The sequence below is a fragment of the Vespa crabro genome, chromosome 17 (genome assembly GCF_910589235.1).
Source record: "Vespa crabro chromosome 17, iyVesCrab1.2, whole genome shotgun sequence".
Classification (NCBI taxonomy): Eukaryota; Metazoa; Arthropoda; class Insecta; order Hymenoptera; family Vespidae; genus Vespa; species Vespa crabro.
This window is the reverse complement of record NC_060971.1, coordinates 1,649,728-1,668,325: the sequence shown is the minus strand read 5'-3', so window position 1 is coordinate 1,668,325 and position 18,598 is coordinate 1,649,728. Positions and strand designations below refer to the sequence as shown.

The 18,598-nt window shown below is 27.2% G+C and overlaps 1 protein-coding gene across 13 annotated transcripts in view; it reads left to right on the top strand.

The window, feature by feature from the left end:
• LOC124430150 (endophilin-A) overlaps positions 1 to 9,275 on the top strand; it is a 19,004-nt gene extending 9,729 nt beyond the window's left edge. For 4 of the 13 annotated variants that reach the window (XM_046976319.1, XM_046976321.1, XM_046976320.1 and 1 more), the window contains exons 3-13: positions 2,932 to 3,000; positions 3,385 to 3,601; positions 4,282 to 4,415; positions 4,588 to 4,654; positions 5,275 to 5,337; positions 5,992 to 6,107; positions 6,164 to 6,267; positions 6,570 to 6,688; positions 7,474 to 7,566; positions 8,651 to 8,766; positions 9,056 to 9,275. In XM_046976319.1, coding sequence (XP_046832275.1) covers positions 2,932 to 3,000; positions 3,385 to 3,601; positions 4,282 to 4,415; positions 4,588 to 4,654; positions 5,275 to 5,337; positions 5,992 to 6,107; positions 6,164 to 6,267; positions 6,570 to 6,688; positions 7,474 to 7,566; positions 8,651 to 8,766; positions 9,056 to 9,175 — 1,218 coding nt within the window. In that variant the 3' untranslated portion in view covers positions 9,176 to 9,275. The remainder of the gene's footprint in view (positions 1 to 2,931; positions 3,001 to 3,384; positions 3,602 to 4,281; positions 4,416 to 4,587; positions 4,655 to 5,274; positions 5,338 to 5,991; positions 6,108 to 6,163; positions 6,268 to 6,569; positions 6,689 to 7,473; positions 7,567 to 8,650; positions 8,767 to 9,055) is intronic. The other 9 variants (XM_046976323.1, XM_046976324.1, XM_046976325.1 and 6 more) reach the window with 9 other exon arrangements.
• Positions 9,276 to 18,598: the final 9,323 nt, after the last annotated feature.

Here is an 18,598-nt window from a genome sequence, read left to right as displayed (position 1 = left end):
TCACTAATTGTATTTTATATAATCTATAGATAGGAACTAGAAAGAAATATATATTCGACCTATCGTATATATTATCTTCGACCTTCTTCTCCCTTTTCTCTCTCTCTCTCTCTCTCATTTTGTTTCTTTTTTTTTTTTTTTTTTTTTTTTTTTTTTTTTTTTTTTTTTTTTTTTTTTTTTTTTTTTTTTTTTTTTTTATACAGAACGAGCCAAAAGTTTTTAATTGATCTTAAAAATCAAACACTCTTCTCCGTGACATTTTAGTCCAATTCTTTTTCTTTCTTTCTTTCTTTCTTTCTATTTTTTTTTTGTTTTGTTTTATTCATATTGTAAAAAAGTATATGATTGGATAGATAAGAAATTATAATTCTTGATTAGGAACGTAAAAGAGTCCACACGTGAGATATTAATTGATCTTTGGAATCACATAAAAAACTTTCATTGCTATCTTCTATATATATATATATATATATATATATATATATATATATATATGTTTTTTGTTTTAATTTGTATTATTACTATTAAATAATATATATAATAAATATATATTTTCTCGATCTAAATTATATTTAAAAGTTTGTCAATAATACTTCAAAATTCTTTAAAATTTTCTCTTTTATCTCTCTTTCTTCAAAAAACCACTGACCTAACTATCTCAAAGTCCTTTCTTTACAATATTTTTTTTTCTCTCATTCCCCTCCTTACATAGAATATAACATATATTTACACGCACATGTATACATACATATATATATATATATATATATATATATATATATATATATATAAAGAATGATGAAATTGAAATCAAAGTAGATGTTGGAACGAATATATAGGTCAAATTAATTCATTTAAAATCATTAACCCAACACATTCTTCAAATCTATATCCTCACAACTTTTTTTTTTCCCCCTCGTTTCTTTCCAATATCCAATATAATATATACATGTATATGTACATGCATAAAGGGTGGTTTAATCGAAGTATACATTGCAACGAATAGATATATAGGTCAAATTTACGTCGCGTTTATACGATGGTTACGTTGCCTACGCTTTAGCGTAAACGTGAAGGGCTCTTCTCTCTCTCTCTCTCTTTCTCTTTCTCTTTCTCTTTCTCTCTCTCTCTCCCGCTCTCTCTTGCGATCTAGGTCACCGATGGATATAGGTCACGGTCACACATACGAGAGAAAGAGAGAGATAGCTTACGCGAACAATCCGTCCTTATCCTCGTTCTTATCCTTGTCGTCGTCCTCGTCGTCTTCTTCGTTGTCATTGTCGTTGTCTTTGTCGTCCTCGTCGTCTTCTTCGTTGTCATTGTCGTTGTCTTTGTCGTCGTCGTCGTAATCGTCGTCGTCATCTTCCTGTACCACTCGTAAAATCTTCCGGCAATATATCCATTCTCTTTTCTCTTTTTATTACAGATCCATTTTTGTTTAGAGTCTACACGCACGCACGCATACGCTACACATATGTTCTCTTTTCTATTAATTTATTATCCCTACATTGACTTTTATCCGATATAAATTATACAACGTTAATTATAATGAGAACACAAAATTAATTTTTTGTTGCCTTTTTATTGATATTCGCTTTTATTTCTTTATTTTTTTATTTATTGGTATTAGTACTAATATTAATTATATATATATATATATATATATATATATATTATTATTATTATATATTATAAATAATTTATTCTTTTACATTTTTTTTTACAAATATTATTTTATATATATATAATATATAATATATATAATATATTATATAATATATATTAAATAAATTATTTATTTTAATAATTATTTAATAATCACTTTCTTTCATGATATTCATATATACATACATATATACTTACATACATACATACATACATACATACATACATACATAGATACATATATACATATATATATATCATATGATTCTTTGATAAGAAATGAAAGAATAAAGAATCAAACTCGTATGTAATCGTTGGCACGAGACGCGTTGTACTTTTTCATTCATTCATTTTCTTTTCTTTTTTCTTTTTCTTTTTTTTTAATTTCTTTTCCTCTTCCTCTTCTTCTTTTTTATCCTCTCCTTCTTTCTCTTTCATCTCTTCCCCTTACGTCGTTGGCAAATTTTCAAGAACACGTCATGACGTTAGATCAACCGACTGACTACTTACTATAGAAGTTATCGATCCGACTCGTCCATTATGCTTGTCACCGATATATTTTCCTCTCCTTTTGACCTCTTTCATTTCTTTCGTTCATCGTTCACCCTCGATGAAATATATCCCTCGAAGCTCTTAGGAAAAAGGAATATATCGAATCGCTGCGTATCGTGGATGATCCCTGTTTACGAGACTATTAAATTGACCCTTCGCATTTCTTTTTTCTTCATTCTTTTTTCTCTTTTTGTTTTCATATTTTTTTTTTTCTATTCCTTTTTGTTTCGTTTTTTTTTTGTTTTTACAAAATGCTTTCGCGAGACCAATAATTCGTATAAATATTTTACAATATTCTCTACAATCCCTCTACCCAGTCGCTGCCTCCCCCTTCTTGGGGTGATAAGAAAAAAAAAAATATATATATATATATATATATATATATATATATATATTTAATCCCATAGGAATACAAGAGTTTAATTATACTTTATATTATGTATATATCATCCGTAGGGGGATGTTTATGGGGTTGCTGTAGAAAAAATTTTTTATGGCCTCTATAAAATGCAAAAGTTTAACAAGATTATCAGAAATGAGTTTACATAGTTAATCATTGGTTATGAGTCTTCCTTGATTATAATTAATTATACATTAAACAAGGATAATGTATAATTATGATTAATATCTATAATGGATTTATTTGACCCGTGTGAGTGCCTTTTTCTTTCCCTTTTTTCTTTCTAACTTTTCTTTTCCCTTTTCTTTTTCAAGTATATGACGGAGAAGATGGGCGGCGCCGAGGGAACCAAGCTCGACGTCGACTTCGTTGATATGGAGAGGGTAAGGATGTATATTTTTGTATCTTGAAGAGACTTTAATTCTCGCAAGTCATATCAGAATCAAAGCCCATTATGGGGAGTCGCAAGAGCGTGATGATGAGATCCTGAGATTGGCAATACAATTTTTTCAAACGTTTTCAATGTATCATTATATTTTTCATTGTTCGTATCAAACTAGCAAGCAAGCAAGCAAATATTTTTTTATTTTTGATCTTTTGTAAAAGGAAAAAAAATAAAGGACTTGATTCTTCAAGTCTCACAAATATCATCGGCATTTATTTCTCTTCGAATGTGTATCAATGATTGAAACAAAAAAAAAAAAAAAAAACTATGAATATAGATAAGACAATAATTTAATTCGTGAATTTCTTCATGAATTATATAGAAAACAGACGTGACCAACGAACTTGTAGAAGAGCTACAAATGAAAACGAAAGAATTTCTTCAGCCGAACCCAACGGCAAGAGCGAAGATGGCGGCGGTCAAGGGCATCAGTAAACTCAGTGGCCAAGCAAAGGCCTCGACCTATCCTCAACCCGAAGGTGTTCTTGGCGATTGTATGCTCACATATGGCAAAAAACTAGGCGAGGATAGTATTTTCGGTAGGTCACGGAGATACGTATTTAATGCGATTAAATAAAGTCAGAGTTTTATCGAATATTTTTATCGTGACCAATAAAATCTTATACGTTCAAATATATCGTCCAATAATAATTAAATTTATTTTTATAGCATGGATAACTATTAATAGAGAAATCGAATTTTCGAGATTGTTGAACGAATCGCGCTTTAAAATATGCAACACACCATACTTGGTCGATAATTGTGTTTCCAAGCGCCATCTAGCTGTATGAAACATTTTTTTTTATATTCTTCCTCTGATAGGCAATAAGAGGATTTATTTGTTATAGGAGTATAAGAATATGCATGCTGTAAAGGACATGTGTCATCCCCTTATAAAAGGCAACAAAAGTATACGAACAAATTGCATATCTTAAGGGACTTATGCCCCTTACAATAGGCAATAGAGATGTTCATTACATGTGTTGCATATCAAAGGGTTATAAAAAAGTTTCTTATTGATAGATGGCGTTCGCAAATACAATTATCGGCTGAGTATTAAGGGTTGCATATTACAGGCGCGTATTTTAAATAATATTAATATTTAATTAAATATAAATACAATAGATTCTTAAATTGAATAATAATTGAATTAAGATCGAACGTTCGAATGATTATATCAATATAAATGATATTCTTCATCGTTATGTTGTTCTCGTAGCTCAGGCCCTTATTGAAATGGGTGATGCGATGAAACAGATGGCCGACGTAAAATATTCCTTGGACGACAACATAAAACAAAACTTTTTGGAACCTTTGCACCATCTGCAGACCAAGGATCTCAAGGAAGTGATGGTGTGTTTTAATATTACCATTATTATATATAAAAAGATATTGATGCTCCGAACAGGATAATTTAATTTTCGCTTTTTTCTTTCTTTTTTTTTTTTTTTTTTTTTTTAATTTAATTTAATATAATTTATTTATTTATTTATTTACTTATTTTTTTTTTTTCATAATTTTGCAGCACCATCGGAAGAAACTTCAAGGAAGGCGATTGGACTTTGACTGCAAGCGAAGACGTCAAGCTAAAGGTATTCGATGAATTTTTCGATTCTATCGCTTATTATCTTTCGGACATTGTCATTATTTTAAATTTACGCGAGCTCGGGGATTTCGAGATGCTGTATAAAATATTTTTTTTACGATTTGAACCAAAAGGAATCGATCTATTGGATGAAGTTAGAAGCTTAGAAATTCTTTTCTTTTTCTTTTTTTATTTTTATTTTTTGTTTATATATCCTTAAAGATCGATCTTTACGGATGTCTATTCTTAGATACATTAAATTTTAATCGATCAACGATATTCGATCCGTAAAACTCATCACGTTTTTTTTTTTTTTTTTTTTTTTTTACATATCTATGATACTTATATTATATTTAATTAATTAAATCTCAAACGAATGTGGCATGCGTCTAATACGATTAATTTGATTAATTCCAAGATCAATCATACGAGTCATATATAATTTCAATTAAGTTTGTCCTTGTATTTATTTTAAATCTTTCATATTTCTTTCTGTCTTTATCTCTTTATCTATCTCTCTCTCTCTCTCTTTTTCTCTCTTTCTCTCTCTGTCTCTCTCTCTTTCTTTTTTCTGATACATACACATACACACAAATACGTACTTTGTGGGATCTTTTCAAACGATAGCTGTGGGAAAGAGATCGGGAAGCCCACATTTTGGAAGTCCAGCAAAAACTGCACCCTATGCCGGTACGTGGCTACTTCTGTCACCACGTACACTTTTATTTATTGTTTCTCTCTTTTTTCTTTTTTTTTTTTCTTTTTTTTCTTTTCTTTTTTCTTTTTTCCTTTTTCTTTCATTTACGTAGTTTAATATTTGTCGATTTCAATCTCTCATTTGTATAATAATTTTATGATAATCGCTAGATCGATAAGTATTTATTTAGCTTGCCGAACTCTCCAGAGAAAACTGATGCCAGTGATAATAATTTAAAGATGATATATAACATATGTACATACGTACATGTATATTTATGTATATATTGCATAGTTATTTAATTATTATACTAGATATATAACTATATATATATATATATATATTTTTTTTTTTTATTTACATTTGTTTAGAATTTACGGCAATGCACCATTTCGTTTATTTACATCACCGTAATGATTGTGTCCATTCGCGTGTTTCACTTTAAATGTTTTGTATCATTTTTGCACTTTTTTTTCGTTGTTCTTTTTATTTATTTATTTTTTTTTTGTTTATTATTACTCTTCCTTCTCGTAGGATTAAGAATACATGTTTATGTTGTAATGATTGGCATTATGTAATATGTATTTACCGAGCAACCCTGTAGTGGAAATTTTTAATAGACCTATGGCGCAACCTTTTGCGAACAGGTTCTCACGTTTCAGACGACGAAATTCGACAGGCCGAAGAAAAGTTTGCCGAGAGCCTTCATCTCGCACAAATGGGCATGTTCAATTTACTGGAAAACGATGTAAGTGATGGTTATGTACGTATTCTAAGTATTACACTTGATGAAATGACTTATTTTATTTTATTTTTTAGGTCGAACAAGTTGCTCAATTGGCGACCTTCAGTGAAGCACTTTTAGAATATCATCAGCAATGCATCGACATTTTGCGAGTCCTAACTGATAAGCTTTTGGAAAAGTACGTAAAAGTATTATACAATTATACAATCAAAAAGTTTAATATGATATAAGAATAGTACAAATTATACGGGTACAGATAAATTATACAGTTATAAAAATTGTATAAGCTTAAAATTATATAATTAAAAATTAAAAGAAGTATTAATTATAAAAGTAAAAGAAAGTATTTATCGCGCTCTTTATCCGATAATTTGATTTATTTTTGAAAACAATATGAAACCAATGTCGTCGTTGTTATTATTATTATTATTATTATTATTATTATTATTATTACTTTTTTTTTTTTTAATTTTTTTTTAGGAAAGAAGAAGCAGCGATCAGACCAAAAATGGAATTCGTTCCTAAGACGTTTGCTGATCTACACGTCGAAGGTTTAACAACGTCGGATGCCATGAACGGTGGGAACTTCTCCATTCACGGTAAAAGCCATTTCACAAACAAACAATAAAAAAATCTACTAAGATCGTAAAATGATTAAAACGAAAACACGTGTCTCGAGGGTGATTGATTGATTGATTGATTGATTGATTGATTGATTTAGATGTCTTTTAATTGTTTTCTGTCTACTCCTATTATAATGCAACGTGTCTGCGTGTATTCTATGCAACTACGTTTACCTCAAGGACGAACGTAAAATGTTTATCTAATGTTTTATTCTGAGCACGTACTAGATACATACGAAAATACAATAGATACATAGAATCCATACGATTCATACAGTACATACATATATACAAACATACAAACATACATACATACAAACATACATACACGAATGTTTTATATGATTTATCTCTATCTCTATCTCCATCTTCTGCTTATATTCTCTTTCACTAACTAATTTTAAACACGTTTTAATACAAGACGAAAAGTAACTGATGAAAATTTCTAATGGAATTTTTCTTGAAATACAAAGAAAAAAAGAAAAAAAAAAGAAAAGGAGAGAACTAAAGAAAAATGAACCCCATAGAAAGAATTTAATTTTCTCTTTTTCTTAATTTTTTTTTTTTTTTTTTTCTTTATAAATTTCTTGTTTACATTCATTACGATCTATATATCACATCGCTGTATTTGAAAATACACTGATGAATTAACAATAGATACGTACACGCACACGCACATAAACGTAACATAGATTCGTTCGGTGTGTAACTTAAAATTACTTGTCGCATACTTGAATGTATGTCCTTCTGACACGATGTAGGATCAAGTCGAGCCGGTTCTCCGGTCCATGGAGACGGGAAGCGTTCGCAGCTCGAACTATTCCCGGCCGGAAATCCGCCGCAATCCGCCAATGGTAAATTTTGCATGGGGTTTGCTTTCTATGTCCTAATTGTCCAATAAACATCAAGCGTTTATACGAACGAAAGTAAAATCGATTATTATGATCTTTTATTTTATTTATTTCTTTTCTTTTTTTTTTCTTTATATATACGTATTTTCATGCTACCTATGTATATATATATATATATATATATATATATATTTTTTTTTTTTTTTTTCTTTCTTTGTTCATATTTTTTCGTACATTTAGAACTTTTAATTGTCATAGTTAATTAAATTATATTTCAAGCATCGATCATCGTTATTCATTTATTTATTAATTAATCAATCATTAATTAATGTGGGAAAGTAACCCGTATATAATGTAAATATCTTTTTTTCCTTTTGTTTTTGTTTTTTTTTTTTTTTTTTTCTTTATTTTTTTAATCTGCGAACAGCATGTTAATCATTAATTGTGATATCGTTATACGTCCTCACGTCATATTCATCATCTAAGTTAATCATCATCATATAAGTTAATTATCTCAAAGATTTATGTAGTACCTATTAGCCTAATCTTTCCACTGTCTTCTCGTTTTCTCGCACCTTGTATACGTGATCTATCACTTAATGTTTCTTATTTATGTATATATATAAGTCAAACTTATTTCTTTAGATTTTTCATATTTATCCAATACCATAATTTACTATACCAAGACAATTATAATAATATATAACAGTCATTTATATTGACAGAATATTGACCCTCTTTGACACAATTTTTCTTTCCTTTTTTTTTTCTTTTTTTCTATTTGTTTCTGACAATAAAAATTATTTAATGTGAAACTTGTAATATATTGGTATACTGATTATAGTATAGTATAATACTATGTATATTATGGTATACATTATAATTATATTACTAACTTTTTTTTATTATATTAAAATACTATACTATATGAATGTGTAATTTCAAAGTTACATGACGTCACGGAGGGTTAATAATCGAGGTTAAAAATAGAAAATAGAAAGAAAATATTATATATTATGTTTTTATATATATATATAAATAATATAATTCCACGTTTATCATTATTAATTTATTATATTTCTTTCAGCTTCACCATTGCCATCACCGAGTAAATCACCGGCAAGGACGCCAATGACGAGACAACCATGTTGCACGGCTCTTTATGATTTTGAACCTGAGAATGAGGGAGAACTTGGATTCAAGGTCAATATATGTTTCACATTCTAACCCGTACGTGGATTATTTGTGAAAAATTTGAGCTTCCCTTTTTTCTCTTTTTTTTTCTTTCTTTTTCTTTTTTCTTATCATAAGAATTAAATTCATACATTAAAAAACGGAACAAAAAAGGAGGCGTAAATTTTTTCAAAAGTGATCCACGTAAGTACTTATTACGATATATTCTCAATAATATTGAACATGAAATAATCATTAAATAAATAAGTAAATAAATGAAAAAAAATATATATATATGTGTGTATATTTTGTTTTTTAGGAAAACGATACGATCATCCTGATTCAAAAGATCGACGAAAATTGGTACGAAGGTAGCTTAAATGGACGCAAAGGATACTTCCCTGTGACTTACGTACAGGTCGTAGTACCGCTTCCCTAAAACTGAATGGAGAATTTGACTTACCAAAGAGAGACCCTTGCAAATCGTTCGCTAGCGTCTAACCACGATAAAATTAATAATAATTATTGTTATATTATTATGTCTCTCTCTCTCTCTCTCTCTCTCTCTCTCTCTCTCTCTCTCTCTCTCTCTCTCTCTCTCTCTCTCTCTCTCTATCTCTATCTATCTATCTATCTATCTATCTTTCTATATCTATCTTTTATATCTATCTCTCTATATCATCCAAATTAGATCAGGATTACGTCAAAAGGATTAGAAATTTTATTATACATTGCATCGTTATGATTTAACCGAGCTTGTCCTAAAAAAGAGTTACTATCTTTATCTCTATCTATCTGTCTATCTATCTATCTATCTATCTATCTATCTATCTATCTATCTATCTATCTATCTTTCTCTATTTGTCTCTTTGTCTGTCTGTCTCCCCTCCCACCCCCCTTTTTTTCTCTCTCTCTCTCTTTCTTTCTTTCTTTCTTTTTTTTTTCTAAGAATAGCCTCAATTATACGCATGTTAATAATGTACATATATATAACATTATAATAGTGTCTTTTATCGAGTTAAGAAGGACCTTCGCGCGCGCAGACGAACACGGGATGCATACTCGCAAAGTATATATATATACATATATATATATTATATTATATTATATTATATATATATATATTCATAGACGGGCATATATTATATATAGATCTATATATATATATATATATATATATATATATATATATATATATATATATATATAGATTTACACAGATACGTTATTATGCAGGTGCTAATAAATAAACATCACCGATCATTCATATGTTTACATACATAGATAAATACGTATACATACATGCATACGTACATACATACGCTATGAAAAGTACCTACTACGGTTATGTAGTCCACTGCGATGGGCGGCGGCTATATATTTCCTTTATTTTTTTTCACTTTTTTCTTTTCCCTTTTTTCCCTTTTTTTCTTTTTTTTTTTTCTTTTACATCCATCTTATCTCTCAATATTAACTCTCCTCAGAAAAAATAATATTAATATTATTAATAGTAATAATAATAATAATAATAATAATAATAATAATAATAATAATAATAATAATAATAATAATAATAATAATAATAATATTAATAATAACAATAAAAATAATAATAATAATAGTAATAATAATGATAACGATAACGATAATAATGGTAATGATAAAGGTAATAATTGAAAGAAAAGAAAAAAAAAAAGAAAAAAGAAAAAAAAACAGAAAAAAAGATGGAAGTCCAAAAGAAATCCTGCGATTAATCCGCACAAAAATATCATCATTGTTGATCTCTGATGACGTCAATTTTTCTTTTAGAAAATGCCAGTTATAATCTTTAAATCGTCATGATATATTACTCTGATCCCATCTCGGTCATATCAATTTTATTTCGTCCGTGCCGTTCTCTTCATTCGATTCTTTTATTTTTGTTTTCTTTTTTCTTTTCTTTATACTTTTTTTTTCTTTTCTTTATACTTTTTTTTTTCTTTTCTTCTTCATTAATGTAAAAATATATGTGACGAGTCGTTTCATTCTCATGGGGAAATTCGTATGGCTTGCGTTGGTCCGTAGACAATGCGAAAATCATTATTTTGCGTAGAAGAAAAAGAAAAAGAAAAAGAAAAAGAAAAAGAAATAAGAAAAAGAGAAAATCAAAATCAATACTTTTCAATTTGAACTAGCAATACTTTTCGTTTTTCTCTTTGTTTTTTCTCTCTTTTTCTTTTCATTTTTTTTTTTCTTTTCATTTTGAGTTATACCCTTCTTCCTCCCTATTCCCCTCCTTCTCCTCTTCTCTTCTTCTACTTCTTCTACTACTTCTAACTCTTCTAACTATTCTTCTTCTTCTTCTTCTGATTCTTCTGATTCTTCTTCCTTCAAGCAGTTCTTGTAAGTCGATTGAAATCTTTCTTCCTCAATCGTTTAGAACGACTTTTTCTATTTTTTTTCCTTTTTTTTTTTTTTTTTTTTTATAATTAATCTTTTTCATAGAGAGAAAGACGCGTTAGCAATGTTATTATTAGAATTTAGTTTAAGCGAAACCTCGAAATGGCGGCGAATCTCTTCCACGAAGTCTTTTATTAATATTGCCATTGCGATTCCCACGATATAGTATTATTTTTATTACGAAATAAACACAGAGAGAATATTATACAAACACACACACACACACGTACACACATATATATATATATACTATATATACACTATATACTATGTTATACTATACTGTACTATAGTTTACAGTAATTATATAGTATACTTTATACATATACTATATACTATATATACTATACTATACTATACTATAGTATAGTAATATTATACGATATAGAATGCTCCATAGAATATTGTATGCTATAGTACAGTATAGAATAGGATAGTACAGCGTAGTACATAGTATGTATTATACATAAACTATATATATATTTTTCTCTCTCTCTTTCTCTCTCTCTCTCTATCTCTTTCTCTTTCTCTCTCTTTCTCTCTCTCCCTTTTTGGTCGTATGTTTCATATATTTGTAATATCTTATTTAATGGAATCATGTTTCCTACGCATATATATATATATATATACATACATTTATGAACGATGCCCTTTCTCTTTTTCTCTTTGCCTAAAACAGTCTAAACCTTTTGATGGTTGACCTTGGGAAAAGAAAAAAGAATAGTCGTTGGTTAAATCGCATTAAATCGACTAGTTTCGTCCTTCCATATTAGACTTCGGGGTGTGAAGAGCTAAACCGCCATAACAATGAAAGTAATTAAGGAAGAAAGAAAGAAAGAAAGAAAGAAAGAAAGAAAGAAAAGAATAGAAAAGAAAAGAAAAGAAAAGAAAAGAAAAGATAAGAAAAGGAAGGAAAAGATATTAAATGAATAAAGGAAATACTTGATTATCTGTTGTCACACGTGGATTTTAGGTAAACTTCGAACGATATTTGCTAAGCTTAATGATATTAGTATATATATATATATATATATATATATATATATATATATATATATATATATGTATATGTATATGTATATATATGAATATATAAATAGCCGAAATACGGTCACACGAGAACAATGGTATTTGAGGATGATGCTTTTTTTTTTTTAAATTGTACGTATTTCTTTTTTAATTACAAATATTTTTTTGTTTTGTTTATTTTTTTTTTTTTTTTTATAAATCGTCATCGTCAATCGCCGTTTTATCATTCCTGTTTGCATTGAGTTCCATGTATATATACATATATATATATATATATATATATATATATGTATATACATATGGTTTTAATTTCGTGTCCCGTATCTTCGGTTCTTACAGAATGAATGATCTCTCGTTTGATCTAGCAGTAAGTTTGAGAGTAATGAAAAGACAAAAAAGAAGAAAAAAAGAACATTAAAATGAAAACAGAAAAACAAAATAAATCATAATATAACCATTTATCGACTTTAATTTATATATATGTATACTCATTGAGAAATTAATTTTATTGTTTGTTTTTTAAATTACCATACGAGATTATTATTATATATATATATATATATCTAATATATAATATAATTATATATTATATATATTATATATAATACACGTATATATAAATATATTTATATGAAGTCGATATTCGGTTTATTATATGAGTTTCTCTTTTTCTCTTTTGTTTTCTTTCTCTCTTTTTCTATCTCTCTCTCTCTCTCTCTCTCTCACTCTCTTTCTCTTTTACATTTGTTAATTAATCATTTAGAAAATTTTACTGCTAGCTCTAACGTCGATTACTCGAATGATATTCGCAAATTCTTATTTACCGTTACTCCACACCGTTCGTACGTTTGCAAACAATATGAAAATTGATTATGAACATTATCTAACAATCGGATAAAATTATCAAAATTATATATTCTAAAACGAATGAACGAAAGAAAAAAATAAAGAAATGTAAATTCGTGTTAAACGAGTTGGAAATATGAATATAATATATTGTCAACGATAAATTTGGAAAATGTAAAACATATCTATCAAAATCTTGAGATATGTTATGTTATAAATCGATGTTGTAAAATTAATCAAATTTTAACATCTTCGATAATCGAGAATGATCGCTAGTATTATTGCGTTCGTGGATCAGTGTTTCTCAAAAAAAAAAAAAAAAGAAAAAAAAGAAAAAAAAAGAAGAAAAAGAAGAAAAAGAAGAAAAAGAAGAAAAAGAAAAAAAGAAAGGAAAAATGAAAAGGGAATGTAATGAATAATAATAATAATAATAATAATAATAATATTATTATTAATGAATAATAACAATAATAATAATAATAATAATAATAATAATGATAATAATAATAATAATATTAATAATATAATAATAATAATAATGTTGATGATGACGATGAAATGATGATGATGATGATGATGATAATGAAATAATGACGGTAAAATGATGATGATGATAAAAAAATAATTACCGTAAAAAATCAAGATGGAAGAAAAAAATTTTTAAATGTGACGCGGGCGGGCACCACTTTGGTACGCACTACTTTTTTTTTCTATTTATTTATTAATTTCTTTTTTCTTTCTTTTTTTTTTTTTTATTGCGAATGAAAAATAGGTTTTTTCGATCGGTCTAAAAAAAAAATATATATATATATATCTCTTCTAATATCTCAGGGTCATCACAAAAGGAATAAAAGAAAAAAAAAAATTTCGTACATACGTACGTCGTTAACCCTCTATGATCGGATTTTTTAATTTTTTTTTTTTTTTGCTGGTCTCTACGCAAACATTATGTATAAAATATAAAAAGTTCTGTTATCACTTGTACTAATACAGGGCGAGGAATGAAATGTTCTTAAGTGATTTAAAAAATTAATTACACTCTTTCATCGAGACTCTTAAGGCTAATTACTTCTTTTTTTTTCTCTCTCTCTCTCTCTCTTTCATCAAACTCAAAAGCTACATGATTAACTTGTAAAAGCCTAATTGCAAGCAAAAGAAAAAGAGGCCTCAAGAAAAGGGAGCAATTGATTTTTTTTTCTTTTTTTTAAATCATCAAGATAACTTTTGATCTCATTCTGTATAATCATATTAAGTGTAACTTGTACTTAAAAAAAAAAAAAGAAAAAAAAAGAAGAAAAAAGAAAAAAAAAAAAGAAAAGAAAAAACCCATAAGAACAAAAACCTCGTTATACGAACTAACAATTAATTTCAAGGGAATTAAAATGAAACAAAATTTATCAAAACTATTTTTATATATATATATATATGATTTCAATGTTACATGGCGTTATAGAAGGGTTAACATACTATTATGAAATAATAGTACATACTTCAATTTTCTTTTTTTTTTTTTTCTTTTACTATTGAAACACGTGCGAACGTATGCGTTAAATGAAGATTTTGCTTTTGAAATATGTCATGTCATGTCCGGTTGTATATATATATATATACATGGTGGGCCAAAATTTTGCCGTGATGATATTAAAAATTGATTACTCCTTTTCGAGTCTTTCTCTAAGATTGTTAAATCTCTAAGGCTTGTTAAAGACTTTACGATTTAAATAAAACAAATAAAGGAAAAAGTTAGCCTAAAAAGTTTCGAGAAAGGGTGTAATTGATTTTTAAAAACATTTAGGACATTTTTAGTCCACCTTGTATATATAGATATGTCAGTACCTGTTCGAAGATTTTGTCAATTAGCTTTGAATATATACAAATGGAGTAACGAGATTTAAAAAAGAAAAAAAAAAGAAAAGAAAAGCAAAATGAAACAAACAAACAAACAAACAAACAAACAAAAATAAATAAACGAAACAAAACAAATTAATCGAGATGATTAAAATGATTAGAAGGCATCGAGGATCGAGTTTTATCTCGAAAGTATATTTTTCAATAATTGAATTGGTCGAAAAATTTATATATATATATATATATATATATATATTTACATTATAGATGATTTATATTGTAGATGATCTTTATTTTATTTTCTAATCAAATACTTTACGTTATCTTTCCAATAAAAAAACTAATTATAATAGCGTGTCAAGTTTAAAATTAGATTAATTAATTAATTAAGAGTATATCAGAGACTTCAAACAAGGAATATCCTTATTGATCTTCTTGTTATATTGTTAGTAATTATTCAATAAATTTTTGTATAATTAATTGATCTTTTACAAGACGAATTATTATACAAAATAATAATCGTTTTAATTTGTTGGATATATGTATGAATGTGTATATGTATGTATGTATGTTTGTATGTATGTATATGTATGATTCATTGATTATGAAAGATATGGATCATCTTACATTTTATTTTAAGATATTTGGATATTTTTTTCTTCTTTTTAAATTATACATTTTACGATATTACAATTTTAATTATTTTTAATTAACCTTGAATTATTTATTAAAAAATTATTCACTTATATATTATTTTTGAATATATGAAAATAATTTTGCGTAATTGAAACATATATTTTAAGAATAACATATGCGTATGAAATTAAATATATCTTCATTAATATGTCGAGAATGATTTTGATAACTTTCATAATCATCGGTTCATATATGAATTGTATTATTTTTATACGTAATTATAGTTTTTATTAATTAGATGAGATACCGTAAGATTAGAGATAACGTAAAGTAAATGAATATTATATTTACGTACGCATACATATATACATATATTTATATATATGTGTGTGTGTGTGTGCGTGCATGTATGTGTGATGATCGACCAGTTCGAATTTTTTCCTTTTTTTTTTCTTTAAACAGTAAAATCGAAACTCGCAACCTCGTGCGTACGATAGCAATAAAAAAAAAAAAGAAAAAAAAAAGAAAACAATAAATAAATAAATAAATAAATAACCAAAAATTCGAGAAGAAACTCGAAGCTTTCTTATTGAAAATTGTCAATTCGATCAATTATTTGCGACGAATAGGCTATTAAAAAAATGCCTCGTATTCGTCGTAATTTGAGAAACACTGCGTACGGTGACGGAGAACGTTTTTGAGAATAATTCGAGAAGAAAATATATGTTAAACAAAGAAAGAAAAAAAAAATAGAAAGAAAGAATTCGCGAATGTGTGATATTAATTTCTTTCATTCTTGTTGAGATACTCGAACGAGTTAGATAACAATAAAAGAAATACAAACAAATAAACAAACAAACAAACAAATAAATAAAAATACAAAGAACAAGAGACAACAACAACAAAAGAAAGAAACAACAAACAAAAAAAAAAAAAAGGAGAGAGTAAAAAAAGTAGGATCGTTTGACCGTTGTGAAAAAAAGTAAGAAAAAGAAAGAAAGAAAGAAAGAAAGAAAGAAAGAAAGGAAGGAAGAATGAAAGAATGAAAAAAAATCCACTGAAATTAATTATATAAAAAAATTAAGAAAAAAAAACAATCGGTATCTCTTATTCTATAAATGTTGGCTATTGTTAAATGTTGAAACTATTGTTCTGCGGAGAGCTTGCGTTTTTATTCGAGTGGAAAGACTAATTAACTGAATAACATTTTTTCGTTCGATCGACGTAGTATCGATACTACATAAATAAATAAATAAATAAATAAATACATAAATAAATAAATAAATAACTTACTACGTATTTAGATTTACATTAGATTTCGATTAGTGAAAGTATTAGACTGGTATATATATATATAATATGTATATATATATATATATATATATATATATATATATATATATATATATATCAAGTCCAATGTTAATTGAATGTCGTTTTTCACACTTTACATCGCGTTATCGATCTTGAACGATATTTTTCCTATTATTTGTTCTCTCTCTTTCTCTCTCTATCTTTTATTTTCTTTTGTAAAGCAACTAAAAAAAGGAAAAAAAAAACGAAAAAAAAGAAAAAAAGAAGAAAAAAAATAAATAAAAAAAAAGAAAAAGAAGTAAGAAAAAAAGGGATGCAAAGGGACGACACTTGCGAAAAGTTATATAATCCGAAATATTCCACGTTCGGGAAACGAGGCTCTCCGCATTTCTGATCGTAATCTTAAATATCGAAGAGGAATCGATTAGACGTGTCGGATCTATCGATTTCCACAATTAATATCACTGAGCATCCTTGGTCAGGCAAAAATATGTATGTATTAAATGATCTTTCCTATTCTTCCTTTTTCTTTCCCCATCCTATCACTCTTAACCCTTTGTTACACCACTTTGCCAAATTCTTCTCGCTTGTAGATAGCATCCCTTAAATCCGCTTTTCAATGTATCTTCTCATTCTAAAAATTTTTTTCCAAAGCATATCTCACGCTCTAGATCTTTTGATCTATCTTTCTTTTTTCTTTTCTTCTTTTTCTTTTTATTGCTTTTTATTTTGTCATCTTTTCTTTTCATTCGTTGTATTTCATTTTCTTTCTTTTTTCTTTTTTTTTTTCCCCAAACAATCTCCCACAACACGCGCGTAACCACGTGACTCGAGAGGAGAAAAGAGTGATTTTCGTGTCTCTCGAAAAAGGCCGGTGCCCACTTATATTTTCTAAGCGTCAGAAAATCCGGAATTTATGAGAGATACGGAATAAGCGAGGATTACCGTGACTGTGATCTGTACTTTATCTTCTTCCTTCCCCTCCCACTCAATTCTTATATATATATACATATATATATACATATATATATATATATATATATATATTTCTTTATCTCTCCTTTGCCCTTTCGTTAGCCGTCATAGCCATGTTGAAGAAACAAAAGAAAATAAATAAAAAATTATATATATATATATAGTATATATAAACACAAAAAGGACGGCCAGTGGATGCGACGCAGTGATACTTTCAGACAATACATTACAATTAATTACACTTATATTGGTAAATTAATCTATTACGATTATATATAAAATAAAGTCAAATACAAAAGAATATACGATATATATATATATATATATATATATATATATATGTATATATATATATATATATATATATTCGATTTCGGTCAATGCTAAATGATTATTATCATTAACTAAGAAATAAAGTGTGCTCTATGTCATGGCGTTAATTATTTCTCTATAATCAAGTACCTGGATCAAAGTGTCCCCTTTTATTTTTATTTTTTCTTATTATTTTCTCTACTTTATTTTATTTTATTTTATTTTATTTATTTATTTATTTTTTCTTTATATAAATATTTCACGAGTGCCCTTAAACAATGTATAACTATTTATAAAGTTGTGTGCTCTCTATTCCATGCCGTTAATTCTTATTTTTCTATAACACCATTGATCCTACGTCATCACCATCCTTCTCGCCCTTATTTTTATTTTTTCGTTTTTATATTCTTTCTTCTCTCTTTCCTTTTTTTCTTTCTCTCTTTCTTTTTCTTTTTCTTTTCTT